General features: G+C 39.5%; 1 protein-coding gene across 1 annotated transcript; it reads left to right on the forward strand.

Annotated features, from left to right (window-relative positions):
- The first annotated feature begins 1,571 nt into the window (after positions 1-1,571).
- Or6y1 (olfactory receptor family 6 subfamily Y member 1) lies at positions 1,572-12,022 on the forward strand. Its single transcript, XM_090341618.1, has 3 exons — positions 1,572-1,708; positions 3,754-3,901; positions 11,039-12,022. Exons 1-3 carry the CDS (start codon positions 1,572-1,574, stop codon positions 12,020-12,022), a joined length of 1,269 nt encoding a protein of 422 aa, XP_090197744.1.
- The last annotated feature ends 3,950 nt before the right edge of the window (positions 12,023-15,972 follow it).

Here is a 15,972-nt window from a genome sequence, read left to right on the forward strand (position 1 = left end):
GTTAACTTTTTAGTTTAATAAATGTTGCAGATAACACCTCTTATGACAAAAATTATCTCTGATTGATAAATGTCCTCTGTCTGGGAAGATAATTACTTATTAGAAATGGCCACTGAGAAATCATGATCTCCACTACCTTGGTAACTTGGTTTATTAGAAAATCTGGATGCCCATGAAACTATTACAGGAAATACTGGTTCTTCGGGGCTTTAAAGGCTCCAAATCAAGGAAGATACTTCACTCCTTTGTGTAAATCTTCTATTACTATAGTTCAGCTATGATTTTTTTTCTTTTTGGTCAGTTATAGGTCTTGAACTCAGGACCAGGGTGCTGTCCCTGAGCTTTTTCACTCAAGGCTAGTGCTCAAATACTTTGAGCCACAGGTCCACTTCTGGATTTCGATTGGTTAATTGGAGATAAGAGTCTCATGAAGACTTTTCTGCCTGGACTAGCTTCAAACCACAATCCTCAGATCTCAGAATCCAGTAGCATGGACACAATTACAGGAGTGAGCCACCAGCACCAAGCTCAGCTACAATTCTCAATGATAGTTTTGACCAATTGCTGCTTACAAGACTCCCTTACCCACAGGACAAACTTCTCCATGTCCTGTTGAGATTGTGTGTCTTCTGTCCTGTTTCCTGAAGCTACCTAGATGCCAGCCATGGCCTTTGCCTTCAGCATATGACACAGTTAGCTCACAGTAAGCACTCACTGAAGTTAGGCTTCATACTCATCATTTTCTAATGATCAATGACATTATATGCCTCTAACAGATATGCCTATTCTAGTAACCGAGTCTACCTTACTCTTAAACTAAGATTGAAGATTTCACTTTCTCAGGTTTTGGGTTTAATTTTCAAATGGCATTGGTTTAATTTTTGTCATGCATTTTTTCTGAATTTTTCTAAGTAGTTCTGGATTTAGGTTTTTAATATTTAGCTATATTTGGTAGAATATGTTTTCTCATGTTTTCAAAGGAATATCATGACCTTTCCAGATCTCATGTTTTGTCATTCTGCAAAATGTGATTATTTGCCATTTCTGTGCAGTTGTAACTCACAAGGCCAGCCAAAGAAAGACAAGCTAATTCTTTCAGACAACATGTTCATGATTTCAGTCGGTATCTGGGTTTGACTGATTTTGTTTTATTTTAGCTATGCTTCCCTTTCCTTTTATTTCATGTAATCTCATGTTGTTTGATATGTGTCCTCTGTGCATGCCACTTTGGTCAAGGTGGAATTAAGATAGGAAATGGTAGCATGTAATCAAATTAATTATTATTCATTTTTTGCCAGTCTTAGGGCTTGAGCTCAGTCCTGAGCACTATCCTTGGACTTTCTCAAGGCTAGAGCTTGACCATTTGAGCCACAGCACCACTTCCAGTTTTTTTATTTGATATATGTGGTACAGAGGAATGGAACCTGGGTCTTCATGCATGCTGGGCAAGCACTCTACCACTAGGCCAAACTCCCGGCCCCAATTATTATTTTTAAAAGAGCAATGTTTTTTTTAACAGAGTGGCACTGTGCATCATAACTGTTGTTGTGTTTAAACAAAAAGTGTCAACCATGATGATGAATGTGTCCAATCCCAGCACTCCGGAGGCAGATTTGGAAGATCCAGACTTGGAGACCAGTCTGGGCTGTACAATGAAACTGCATCTGAATCATTCATTCCCTTTTAGACTCCCCCAAGAAAAGAAATCGTAATTATGTGATTTTTTATTCAGAGGATAATTTATTTAAAAGTCCAGGCATGGTTATCTGACTGATCATTCTTATGACTTAAGAAAGAAAATAGCAAACACTATTCAGAAAGAAATGAAATAGAACAAAAGGAAAAATCAAATCTTATAGTCAATGTTACCTTTCCACTTAACAATTATGCTACTTGCTGTGTGCCAGTAGCTCATGCTTATAATCCTAGCTACTCAGAAGGCTGAGATCCAAGGATCATGATTTGAAGCCAGCCTTAACAGGAAAGTCCCTGAAACTCTTATTTCCCATTAACCACCAAAATAGCCAAAAGTAGAGCTATGGCTTCAATAGTAGAGTGCTAGCCTTGAGTGGGGAAAAAAAACTCAAGAGATAGTGCCAAGACCCTGAATTCAAGCCTCAAAGCTAGCAAAAAAAATGTACATTTAGATTCAATCTCATGCCAGTCTCCATGGCTACCATCAAGGAAAAATCAAGGTCTGGAAAGGTTGAAGGAAATAGAAGTTTTTATTCTCTACATATGGGAATATAAATTGGCCCAGCTACTGTGGATTAATATGGAGGTTCCTCAAAAAAATTTAAAATAGAACCTTGCATATTATCCAACTCTACCACTTCCACACATACCCAAAAGAATCAAAGTCATCTTACTACAGAGATATCTGTATACACGTGTTTATTTCAGTACTATTCATATTAACCAAAATGTGGGGTCAGCCAAGGGTCCCGTTAATGATAGAATGGAGTTTAAAAATTGTGGGGTCAGCCAAGGGTCCCATCAATGATAGAATGGAGTTTAAAAAAATGGATAAAATAAAGCCTGATTCAACCATACAGAATGAAATTATGTCCTTTATAAGACAATGGGTACAAGTAGGGATTATCATGTTAAACGAAATAAATCAGTCACCCCAAAATAAGTATCACACAGTCTCTCTCTAAGAGGAATCTCAGAGGGAAAAGCAATGACATGGAAGTAAAAGACTACTAGGGGCATAATAGAAGGAGAAGGGAGAAGAGAGGGGAGAAGGAAGAGGGGAGCAAGAAGAGTAATAGGATAAATAGGAACAAATGCACACATTTGTCATGAAGAGAATCATGATGACACAAATTATATGCACTTATAAAGAAAAATATAGAAATCCCATACCACAGTACTACCTCTAGTCAAAATGAAGACTGGAGAGAGAAGCCAATTAATATAAGCTGCTTAATCAGAAATAGTATCATTATTTTATTAAAATATGTCAGGAAATTTCAAAATACCAAGAGTTCTTAAGTGCATCAGTGGGTGTGTTTCCCAGGAATACTTCTGAATACTTCCTATTTTTATTAGACAGGCTACAAGTAATCACAAGTAAAAGTTTTCACTCATATAGCGAGTACTGTTCTAAACATGTTTGCATACACACCATAACACATGCTATCATTACAATCATTCAAGGGATAAATAGTATTCCATTTCTCCAATTAATAAAAATAGTGCCCAAGGTCATGTAAGTAGAAGATGCCTGATCCAGGATTCGGAGCTATAGCTCACCAACTTTTGGCTTGGTGTTAGTATCTTCTTTCAAAGAGGAAAAGTGTAATACTTAGAAAAGTTGGTCAGGGGTGGAGCTTGGTATCTTCATCACCATGTAGGATGAGAAGCTATTAAGCTCCATGTTTTTCTAATCCGAAAGCAACAAATTCTTTTGCAAGACATGATATTTAACTGCATATATTTCAGTTTCCTCTATATTCAGAGCCTGGATTATACCAATAGAGTGTCAACCCTCTCCCCTTCACTGAGTCTGTTTAGGATGTCAGAACCTTGTACCAGCAGTAAACCAAGGTCCCCTCTGTGCCTCAAGGTCCCACTTAGCTCATTCACTCTTCCCTTATTCTCCCAGGATGCCCTCGAGTCCTAGAAAAGCTGGAGGCTATGTATCTTCAAAGGTCCCTTGTGGGCAGGAAGGAGTTAGTTTGTGCCCCTCCAGCAGCTTAGAGGCAGACAGAAGAAGCACAAATAACTCCATTGGGTGCCTTCTTCAAGCACAGCAGAGATACCAGACACCAGACCTGCCCAGCAACTCTGCAGGCTCAGGGCCATCGTCATCCCCATCTTTGCCATTTCTTCTCATCAGTGCAAGCTGGCTCTCCACCACAAGCCTAGGAAAGGAGTGGCATCTCTGAGAAAAATGGTGAGTTGAGGGGAAGGAAACAAAAGACCTTCAGATATTTACAAAAGAATACTTTATCCTACTTTAAACTGTCATTTCGAAATGAAGAAGAGAATAATTAGAAATCATCTTTACTTACATTATTCATCAGGATTCACATTTCATGGATTTTCAAAACACTTTGCCTTAGTTTAGCCTATAGTAAGAAATAGTATCACCAAGTATATGTGCAAAGAAGGAACTTAGCACATAGAAAACAAATACTTTTAATCCAACAGAAGTTTGTTTTAGCACGTAGGTAAATTAAGCCATATGAAAATACAAAAGATGCAGAGGTGTTATGTGGCATGGATTCCTCTGTTAAGATTCTACCATGAAAGCATACTCTAGATGAATAAACCCATGTCTTGGAGAATTGCCTTGTGCCTCATTCAGCTTAAGATACCTCTTAGCCTTGCAAAGTGCAGAATCCAAGGCTAGTCTTATTTAAGCTATAAAAAGAGAGCAAATGGATGCAAAGACAGACGTAATATATGACAGAAAGCAGATCATTATCTGGAAGAAATACTACAGAGTGTGTGTGTCTGTGAGGATGTACACTGGGTTTATGTCAAATATGGGCCAGAGCTGGCAAACAAGTGTTGCTTGTAGACGTTTTGATGGCTTTATATCTCCTAAGAAGACAAAGGAAATTTTCACAACTATTCATAATACCAAAGAGAGAGAGAGAAGGCAAGACCTGTTGTTTTCCCTTTGTATTATTTTTAATGCATTAAGTGATCCCATTTATCCTCAACTAGAAATATTGAGGAAAATCGCAACGTTTAATAATGCCCAAAATAAAACTATGTCATTTTCCCCTTGATGGAAAGAAAAAATATTTCAAACATGAGCCATGGTTTGAGAAATTATTAATGATACAGAAAAATTGGAGGTAATTGAATATAGATTTTTTTGCCTTACAGTGTTTAAATCCAGCTAACAGTAGAACCTGAGGTGTAGAGGAAGTTTCCTCCTTGAAACTACTTATTCTGTCCAGACAGTAACTTAAGGATCACTTTAGATACAGCACTAAAACATAGCTCTTCCTAAGATGCAGATGGATTTGAATTAGTTACCTTTAAAACGGACTTGAAGCAGTAAGCCACTGCCTAGCCACTGAGGATCCTGGATGGATACAGCCACCTCTGTGGAACCTGTACATTTTGTTTACTTCCTTGCAGAAATTGGTTGAAAACTAAAAGGACTACATTGAGCACAAATCATTATTCTGTCACGATTCTCATGACCTGTGACTCACTTTGGAGTCCAAGAAATTTCCTAGATCACATTCCATACCTGACCATGTTATAACATCTCCATTTTCAGAAGCACTTGGACCACATAAAGATTCTTTCCCTGCCTGTCTTTTCCTTAAAATTAAAAAAAGAAAATTAGCAGATCCTTTCACAGACCCATCATTTCCCCTGCCTCCTCACTAATGAGCTGTTGGGAAGGCCGTCTCCACCATCCTGGGAAATCAGAGACAAAGCCTCTTGCTCTTCTCCTATGGAAAGCTCCGGGGCATGATGCACTTCCTGTGTTTTCAGAAAAAATAAATCAAGCTGTATATGCCACATGTGTTTATCACAGCATTCTGATCCCACTCCTCATTAAATGTCCCAGTTAAACTAAGATCCTGTAAGAATTATCCCCTTGTATAACGTATTGAATTGAGGCTTCAAAGAAATGATAGGGTGAGGCAGGAGGTGATGAGGAAACTGGAGGAGGAGTCAACCCCATTACTGATTTCAAACACGGCAAAGCTGGGATCCTCTGAGAATGTAATGGGACTTACCTTCACACAATACTTGAAAATGGAACAGGAACTCAAAGACGTGGAAGCAGTGGATTTCCTAAGAGGAAACCTCCTAATCAGAGCTTTATTTTTGCAAGAAAGTTTATATTTGCAGATACTTAGATTTCTGTCCCTAAGGAGAATCCGATGAAGGTTAGGTAAATAAATGCTTCAGTCTGTGTGCTGCAGACTGATAAACCTGCAGGAGATTTAAGTCTTATGACCTCTCAAGTTCCCTGCAGCTCCAAGATACAGTGTGTGTGTGTGTGTGTGTGTGTGTGTGTGTGTGTGTGTGTGTGTGTAAGACCTTTTTTGCTCTGTTATTTGACCCATACCTACAGTCATGCTTTCTGCTGGTTGTTTTGGAGATTGAGTCACATATACTTCTCTACCTTGGCTGGCTTCAAACCTCTTTATCTCTATGTCCTCTATAGCCGGTCTCTGTATATCTATAGCCTCTATATCTCAGCCTCTTGAGTAAGTAGGATTGCCAGTATAATTCACCAACATATGGCTCCTTACTAATCTTTTAGTGATGTCTTTATACGTAGGTGTGCATGTGTTTGTGCATTTGTAATTATACCACCTACTATCAATTGTGAACATCAGAGAAATACATCTTTTTTAGAGAAAAAGTATAATGTAAGGCTCACATTAGTAATTCTGTTAAAATAAAACTACAAATTAAGGCAATTAACGTGTGTGTGTGTGTGTGTGTGTGTGTGTGTGTGTGTGTGTGTGTTGATACTGAGGATTAAACTCAGGGTCTAGGTGCTATTCCTGAGCTTTGTTGCCCAAGGCTAGCACTCTACCACTTGAATCACAGATCCTCTTCCACATATTAACTTGGACATGACTCTCATGGGCTTTCCTGCCTGGGCTGGCTTTGAACCACAATCCTCAGATCTCAGCCTCCTGAGTAGCTGAGATTACAAGTGTGAGCCATCAGTGCCTGGCTGATTTGTCTTCCTTAAACTAACATAAATTAGGATATAGAAGGAATTAAACTGAATTCTAGGGAAAGGATAAGTGGGGATCAAAACTTGCTAAAAACTAAAATGGAATCATTAAAAAAATGACTATTCTGTCAATGTACAGATAATTAACTTGGAGGAAATCACTTCATCATTCGTGAATTCTTTTGTCTAGCTGTAAAAGAAGCTTGAACTAAGATACCATTGATTTTGTAATACTATTTTAAGTTATACTTTATTTAGTGAATAAAGTGATTTTAATATTAAATTCCCACACATGCAAACAATGTACTTTGACCATGACTATCCAATATATTCCTTCTTCATACCCACCCTTCACACATTTTTTAAGATAAGTTTTTGTTTTCACTTTCCATTTTCATACATGCATGGGATGATACTGTTGCCCTGGACTCTTTCTCAGACTCTTGACTCCCATTTTTGGGACTTTAATCCTTCACTCCTTAAAAGTTTTCATCTTCGTTCAGAGTACCACTAACACCATTTACTACAGTAAACTTTAGGGCTCAGAATTTTTGAAATTATATTTAACTCATGGATCATCCTCTTTTGTCTCCTATATGGAAAGCAGAAGGTTTGACTATAGTATTCTATTTTAATTTTGTTATGCATCTGACAGCATGACATTCAGATAAATATTAAATGCCCCTGGATCATTGGGGCACCCTGACATTTGTTTTATCTGAGTCCTGGTTGTGGAGGTCAGTTGAAGTCACTGAGTGAGGTGCAGAGTGTTTTATGGGCATCTGTCTTGGAAGGTGCAGCCAGGCATTCATTCTGCACAGTCTCCGCAGGACCCAGCCTCTGCAGCATGTCCATAGGAGGCGAGGCTGCTTCCTGCCAGAGACTCATTCCCTTCCTCACATACCTGCCAGGTGGGCTGTCCAAACAGTCTTGAGATCTCCTAGGTTGTGACTCAAACAATCCAGCCCTGGAAATCATGAACCTACACTCGAACCTCCCCCTGGCCCCGCACTATAACCACACAACATGTGACTCTTGGTAAAATGAACTACCAATGTTCCCATGTAGCAAAACACAGCAATTATATGAATATGTTTATAAGCAACATGATGTGCATGTACTTAACTGGATAACGTAGAGAAATAAATGTGATCTGCTTCACTTGTTTCATTCCACGACTGAAAGTCTCAAAACTAAGTTCCTTGTTCAAATGATAAGAACACCCATGTGATTGGCAATCTACATTCATTCCTCTGTCTGTTATATGAGAGAAAGGATCAGGAGAGAACAGACCAGGGATTACATAGTTCTGTTGAAAATTCCCATTTAGTATTTCTTACTCTGAAAATTAAACAAGATGCAATTTTTATTGACCAATCAGGATTTTGAAACACATACTTGGAGAATGACTCCATCTGTTCTGTGAATGCTGAAAACAATGTACTATTTCCTAGAGTCATTCTTGGAGCTGTAGTTTCATGCTAGAGTTCTTTGAGGGGCCCCTGGAGATGGCTCCATGAAGAGGAAACATTCAAGTGTAATTCCTTGCCTCTAGTTTCTTAGACTGTGAACATATATTCAGGGACTGAACCCAAGAATACAGATCTGGTGATTGCACCTTATTACTGTAGACCAAAAAAATGCCTCTGAAATATTAGTGCTGTGTCTCTCCTCAGAGGAGACGTGTTAATTCATTTGTGAAAGATTGGATAAAATGGAGAACCAGAATGGAGACTGAGCTAACGTATACAGAAACAGACTCCAAAGCTGGATATCTATGACCCATACCTGTAATCCTAGCTACAAAAGAGGGTGAGATTTGAGAATCATGGTTCAAAGCCAGCTCAGACAGAGAAGACCTGGAAACTCTTATCTCCAATTAACTGCCAAAAAGCCAGAAGAAGTGGAGCTGTGGCTGAAGTGGTAAATCTCCAGCTTTGAATAAAAAACTTCAACGACAGTACCCCAACTCTGAGATTAAGCCCAAGTACTGACACCAGAAAGAAAAAAAAAAAGAAGACTCTAAAATAAAAAGAAAAATAAAGAAGATTGATAAACTTTGCCCTTGTTGGACTCTCTACTGCCCTACTTTTCCACTAATATTAGGTTCAGGTCAGCGTGTGTGTGTGTGTGTGTGTGTGTGTGTGTGTGTGTAACTATTTCAACAAAAAAAATTTGTTACCTTTTCTGTGTTGTAATTCCTTCGCCGGATTGTTTATCTGTGTCTGTTTTCCTCTCTAAACCATCATATCATGAGGAAATGATTTTGATATTTTTCTCTAGGAATCTAAGACTGAGATGAGTGGGGAAAGCAAAGCAGCAGTTTTGCAGTTCTTTCATCCTTTCACCCCTGACTGGGTTACATATTCTTGCCACAGAAGTCAGACTGATGATAAATGCAAAATGAGAATGACATTGGCTCTGGAAAAGCACAGAGGAGAAATAATGCAATAAGACAGAGAGAAGGACTGGCAGCTTAATGTCTGGGAGGTTCTGGAATGACTTTTGGCAAACCTCTGAAAGAGGCCACACATTTTGTTGAATTATTGGGCATGAATGCAGAAAAGGAACAGGAAGGATGTTTGCCTTTTTCTGGTATCACTCTCACATGAATTATGAGTCCTTTAATCTGACACTCTTACAAAAGTTCCACAGTCACTTGCTCTTTTCTTGTTAATAATAACCAATCGTTCTGTCATTTTTTATTCTGTCATTTGGGGATGTCTCTGTCCCTAGATGTGGTGGAGGGGACAGTGTGTCCTCCTTTAAGGGAGGAGGTACAAAGTGGGGAGCAAGGGGAGTAGCTTTGAAAGATACCAAATATCTAGAGGAGCTTAATTTAAATTCTGAAGTATATTTGATGTTTACAACATGTGAATACTACTCATCTATTTTCACCTTAGAAACAAAGTTAACTAGTATTGCAAACAGTGATATAATGTGTCCACTTCCCTAAGCGAAGCAAATTTTAATATGCTTTTAAAGCTTTTTATTTTATCTTTAAGTAGTTGTACAATGTAGTTAACATTCAACAAATCAATAAGTATAATACATATTGATCAGCATCACTGCTTTCACTATTCTTCCCCATTCCTTACGACTCATTCCTCACCTCAATTTACCTAATTTTATAGGCTATGCACTGAATATTATGACTGCATTCTCTTCATTCATCTACCCTTACCCCTCACACGTCTCTCAAGTGAAAGTTTCCTGATATCTGTTTCATTGGACTGTGAGTTTGTTTTTCCAAGGAAATACAATGTTTGAATTCTCCCCTGCAAATACTTTACTTCAGTTAATACATTTGTGTGCATTTTCATAAACCCTTGCATTTATTGATACCTTCTTAATTTAGTTCTAGCTGCCATATATGAGAGAGAACATTGTCCTGTCTCTTTGGGCCAGACTTCATCTAACATAATTTTTCCTAAATAAATCTATTTCTTTCCAAATGATGTAATTTTCTTTCTAATGGGTGAGTAAAATTCTGTTGCGTATATATACTGCATTTCTTTGATCCATCCATCCTTTGGTCCATTGAGGGGCATCCTGGCTGATTCCATACCTTACTTCTGGGGAAAGACTGTTGCAATGAGCATGGTTGTACATGTGGCTTTACAGGCACTGATGCAAAAGATTGCTTCATACAAGGGATTGAGCCAAAAGAAATGCTATTCATCAAATTATTCAACCAGTTTCATTCTCTGCAAAGCTGCTGAATATTTGTATCATGCTTGTTTTGTTGTTAATCTTGTGGGTATATTCAACTACTGCTACACTCAACCTTCACAACCCCTTTAGATAAAAACAGATAAATGGATTTTCTTCTTGTTATAAGTGAGTGGGGCCTCTCAGCCACTCCAGAATCACAAAATTTGTACCTAGAGGATGAGAATTGGGCTTCCTGTCTCCCTTTTGCATCTAGTACTTGAAGAAGTCTTGCCAGTGATGAAGAGGCAGGAGAGAGGGATTGACTTTACACCCCACAGTGGGAAATTAACTCAGGAGAAAACAGGGAGATCTTTATTTGCTACTGTGTGGCTTTGACCAAATTATTTTTCTTGCGCTATTTTTTAAATAAAAATATCATTTTCTACGATGTTAATCTTGACTCAGCTGTTTTGGTCCTCATGATTCAAGATGAAGGAAAAAAAGATTAAAAGCAGCTGGGGACATGAGAAAGGGTATCAATGTATGTGAAGTAATGCACCATCTATCTGGTGAATATAATGTACCCCTTCTATTAACTACAATAAAAAATACATGAAAAAAATAAAAATAAATTAAAAAATAAAAGCAGCTAGGCACCTCTGGTGATGAATTACGGGTGGAAGGAACTAACTCTGTGTGTGTCCATAGCCAGGTGTGGTCCCCAAGGCTCTGGGAGTTGATAATGGCACCTCCACTATACATTTCATTCTGCTGGGATTTCCAACAAGACCAGCCTTCCAGCCCCTGCTCTTCTGTGTGTTCCTGGCCACCTACCTGCTGACGCTGCTGGAGAACCTGCTCATCATCCTGGCCATCCGCAGCCACGGGCAGCTGCACACGCCCATGTACTTCTTCCTGAGCCACCTGTCCTTCCTGGAGATGTGGTATGTCACGGTCATCGCCCCCAAGATGCTGGCTGACCTCCTGAGCCAGGACAAGAGCATCTCCTTCCCTGGCTGCATGACCCAGCTTTACTTCTTCGTGACTTTCGTCTGCACCGAGTACATCCTCCTTGCAGTCATGGCTTTCGACCGCCACGTGGCCATCTGTAATCCCCTACGCTATGCGGTCATCATGACCAGCCAGCTCTGCACTGGCCTGGCTGGAGGGTGCTGGCTGTGCGGACTGCTGACCGCCATGATCAAGATGGTTTTCATAGCCCGACTCCACTACTGCGGCACCCCTGCTATCAACCACTACTTCTGTGACATCTCCCCGCTCCTCAATGTCTCCTGCGAGGACTCTTCCCAGGCTGAGCTGGTGGACTTCTTCTTGGCCCTCGTGGTCATTGCTGTCCCCCTCTGTGTGGTGGTGACATCGTATGCCACCATTCTCACCACCATCCTCAAGATCCCTTCTGCTCAGGGCCGCCAAAAAGCCTTCTCCACCTGCGCCTCTCATCTGGCTGTGGTCACTCTCTTCTATTCCACCACCCTCTTCACCTACGCTCGCCCCAAGCTCATGTATGCCTACAACTCGAACAAAGTGGTGTCCCTTCTCTACACTGCCCTCGTTCCGCTCTTAAACCCCATCATTTACTGCCTGAGGAACCGGGAAGTAAAGGTGGCCCTCAAAAAGACTGTGCTGTGCGGTAGAAGAGAGTCCAGGGAAGATGAGGAGTCGAGGAGTTAAAAGTTGTGTCTAATCTCTTCAGGCCTGGGTAGGGAGGCGGGTGTCCTCTTTTTCTAGTCCCCACACTCCAGTAATTTAACATGGCTCACCTGCCTCTGTGCATGTGTGTGTGTGTGTGCATGCATGTGTATGTGCATGCTGACATGCACGCATGTAAAAGAACCACAATTCCTCAGAAGTCGCCTCTCCTATACCATGTCAAGAGACAAATTTTAAATATTTCTTAGATAAAGATGGCAACTAAAGAGGACAGGAAGGAAAAGAAGGACAAGGGAGAGAGGGAAATGATTCATGCACCTTACAAGATATATTCCAGACCGGGTAAATGTCTATAGAATAAAACTATCTTTCAGCTGTGTGGCTAAGAAAAGGTATTGTAAAACTCTGCTTCTCTTGGGGAAGCAAAAAAAATAGAATAAAATTGTTTAATTACTGATTCGTTAAAAGAATAATAGATAAAATATTCAATGACAAAATATTTCCAGTCTATATCTTGATATCTTTTGTTTTGTTTTTATTAAAGAATTTATTAACATTGATTTTTACATCATTTTTCTTTTTTTCATATATTTTTATTGTAATTAATAGAAGGGTTACATGATATTTGCCAGTTAGAAGGTGCATTAATTCACATACATTGATACCCTTTCACATGTCTTGGTTATCTTGATATCTTTTTAAATAGCAAAGATACTTCAAGCCAGGTGCCAGTGGCTCACATCTACTCAAGAGGCTAAGATCTAAGGAGCATGGTTCAAAGTCAGCCCAGGCAACAAAGTCCAAGAGACTCTTATCACCAGCAAACTACTCAGAAATGATGCTTTGGCTCAAGTGGTTAGAGTGCTAGCCTTGAGCAAAAGGAGCTCAGGGACAGCATTCAGGTCCTGAGTTCCAGCCCCAGGCCAAGCAAAAAGAAAAGAGAAAAGATACTTCCCATATACCTCAAACATTGACCATGTCAGTGGAAAATAAATTAAGAACATAGGCATATAGACAAAACTTGCTTATACAGTTGTCATGTGTTACAATCCCCAATAATAGCTCAGAATGAAGTCATGTTGGAAATAGGATTTTTACAATAGAGCTCAAATTGCATGAAGTCATTAAGAAAGGGCCCAATATAAGTGAAAGTGAATGCTAAGAAATTTGGACACAGACAGAGAGGACCATAGAGGGAAGGTAATGTAATGTGATGTGATATGTGGATTGACAGACAAGCTACTGGAGTGCCACAAACACTAACCAAGGAATAAGAACTTTTGAAGGCAAAAGCCAGAAGGAAGGAGAAGCAAGAAGGAGGCCTACTCTAGGAGTATAGAAGGTGCGTACATCCCTCCCAGCCTTTTGCCTTCTGATTTCAATCCTCTGAAATATTCAGACAATAATGTTCTATTGTTTATATGCTATCTGTGGTTTAGTGCTTTTTAACAACAACCCTAGGACAGTCACATAGTAACACAAATTTCATTAATACATTAAAATGAATAGTTACCACTGCATGCTAATGGCTCATTCCTGTAATTTCTAGCTACTCGAGAGGCTGAGATCTGACGATCGTGGTTCCATGCAGCCTGGGCAGAAAAGTCTGCGAGACTCTTATCTTTAATGAACTGCTCAGAAAAAGATGGAAATGATTCAGTGGCTCAAGTGGTAGAGCACTAGTCCTGAGCACAAAAAGTCTGAGGGACAACACAGGCCCTGAGTTCAAGCCCCAGGCTGGCAAAATCCTCCTCCTCCTTATCATCATCATAATATTACAAATTAGAAAGTGGCAGCATTAAGATACCCAAGTTTCAATCGCCTGGTTCACATAAAAGACGTTTCTCATTGTGTATAAGTGTAGAGACATAGGATTTTGTATTATACTATGTATAGTTATATATGGTTAGCTCTGGAAATTCATGTCCCATTGGCCTGAATAGTCCAATGATTTGTAATTTTTCCTATCTTTTTTAATCTTTACATGTTAAGGAATAGTAAGAATGTTTTTCTGTTTCTCTAAGTACATGTCATAGGGTAACAAGAATGTCTCTATCCATGGGACAATTGCCTGGCTTCCTCTGAATTGTTTCAGCTTTCTTTTAGGTGTGTCACTGAAGGACAAATGCAAGTTGATATCATCAGCATGCAAGTATCAAATCTGAAAAAACAAATTCAGACACATCCATTCTTTGTGTTGTGTGGACTCACAGCAGATCAGATTCTCAATCTCTGTTTGCAGGAGGAGGAAGAAGAGGAGGAAAGAATAGGAAAGAGGAGGACAAAGAGAGAGGGGAAGGAAGAAGAGGGAAAAGAGGAAAACGTGAAAGGGACTTAGAGAATACCAGTGATTTTAGTGTTTGAAATATCTAAAACAAAGCGTATATCATCTAACCATAGTACCACACCACATGCTCCCACACAGCCCTGATCACCTAGAATATTTCACTCTAGCTCCTTTAGCACTGGACATAAATTTGAGAACCCATGCATCTACCAAGATATCTGTTTTCTCACAAACCCTGCTAGCTATTGAAGCCTAGAAGAAGAAATAGAATGAAGCAATAAGAAAGACTGTAATCATAAAAGTGGGGCACTTAAAAAAAAAACAGAAGCCGGGTGCAGTGGCTCCTACCTGTAATCCTAACTACCCAGAAGACTGAGATCTAAAGATCTCAGTTCAAAGCCAGCCCAGGCACTAAACAATGTGAGACTTTTATCTCCAGTTAACCACCTGAAAACTGGAAGTGGCATTTGGCTCAAGGGGTAAGGTGGTAGCCTTGAGCCGAAGAGCTCAGGGACAATGCCCAGGCCCAGAGGTAGGGCAGTAGCCTTAAGCTGAAGAGCTCCAGGACAGTGCACAGGCCCAGAGTTCAAGTCCCACTACCAATGACAAAAAAAAAAAGATGCTGACCTTTAAAAGAAGACAATGGTGGAAATGTAAGAGAAATGTGGAGTGAACAAAGAACAAATTTAAGTCACAATCAAAGCAACCAATTTAATAATGAATGGATTATAGATACAAAGCATCAAATCTCTAAGCAACCTAGAGGTAGAGTTGACAGGTAGAGGTACAGTTAACAGGGGAATGGTGATATTTACACTGTGTTGAGATAATATTGACTTTGAGGATAAGAAAAATACTCATCTGGGGCTCATCTTTAAAACACTGTTGTTAAACCCTATTATCTCATTGTTCACCAAACTCTGTCATTAATATCCAAACTCAGTTTCTATTGGGCAGCTTTGAAGGGGAGACAATGATGTTTTGCTGAGTTTAGATTATCCTTGCATCTGATCATATAGCATAGTGGGCCCTCCTGAAAAGAGAGAGTGGAAGCACTTTGGAGTCTACCGAGGCTATTAGTATGCTTAAGTAGCACCAGACAAGCATAAAGCCCTTGAGTCAGGTTGTTTGGATAGTGTCTGTCATTCTGTCAAAAAGATGTAATTAACCAGATGTTGTTATTCATGCCTGTCATTCCAGCTACTTGGGAGATAGAAGCAGAAAGATAATAAGTTTGGGGACAGACTGGGCAAAATTAGTGAAGATTCTATTTCAGAAACAAAATAGAAAAGGGCTGAGGATATAGCTCAAGTTATACAGTGTTTATCTTCCCAAGTACAGGCCCTGGATTCCATCTCCCATATAAAAAAGAAGATAGAACCGAGTATTGCTGTAGTCCCTAGATTTGAAGTTCAAGAGAAAGAAGTCTGAGCCATCAAATATCTCCTAGTCTGAGCTATTATATCTCTTAATTATATTGACTCCAGATTCCCTACAACTCAACATTGTACAGGCCACATTTTACCAGTGTCAATGTGACCAGTATCAGCTCCTTCAATTGCTCCTTTCCAAAAGGAAGGAAAAATCCCTGCCCTCTTAATTCAGCTGAAATCATATTGGAATATAAGACATTAAGAAAGCATTTTCTAACTCATATTTGGAAACATAAAATAACAGCATAGAA

This window comes from Megascapheus bottae, chromosome 10 (assembly GCF_031878675.1).
Source record: "Megascapheus bottae isolate mThoBot1 chromosome 10, mThoBot2.hap1, whole genome shotgun sequence".
Classification (NCBI taxonomy): domain Eukaryota; kingdom Metazoa; phylum Chordata; class Mammalia; order Rodentia; family Geomyidae; genus Megascapheus; species Megascapheus bottae.

Excerpts from the sequence above, each read along its gene's own strand:
- Or6y1 (XM_090341618.1), top strand. The coding sequence starts at position 1,572 with ATGATGATGAATGTGTCCAATCCCAGCACTCCGGAGGCAGATTTGGAA. Across the intron at positions 1,709-3,753 it reads CTCCCCCAAGAAAAGAAATC|CACAGCAGAGATACCAGACA; the intron begins GTAATTATGTGA and ends GCCTTCTTCAAG. Across the intron at positions 3,902-11,038 it reads TGGCATCTCTGAGAAAAATG|CCAGGTGTGGTCCCCAAGGC; the intron begins GTGAGTTGAGGG and ends GTGTGTCCATAG.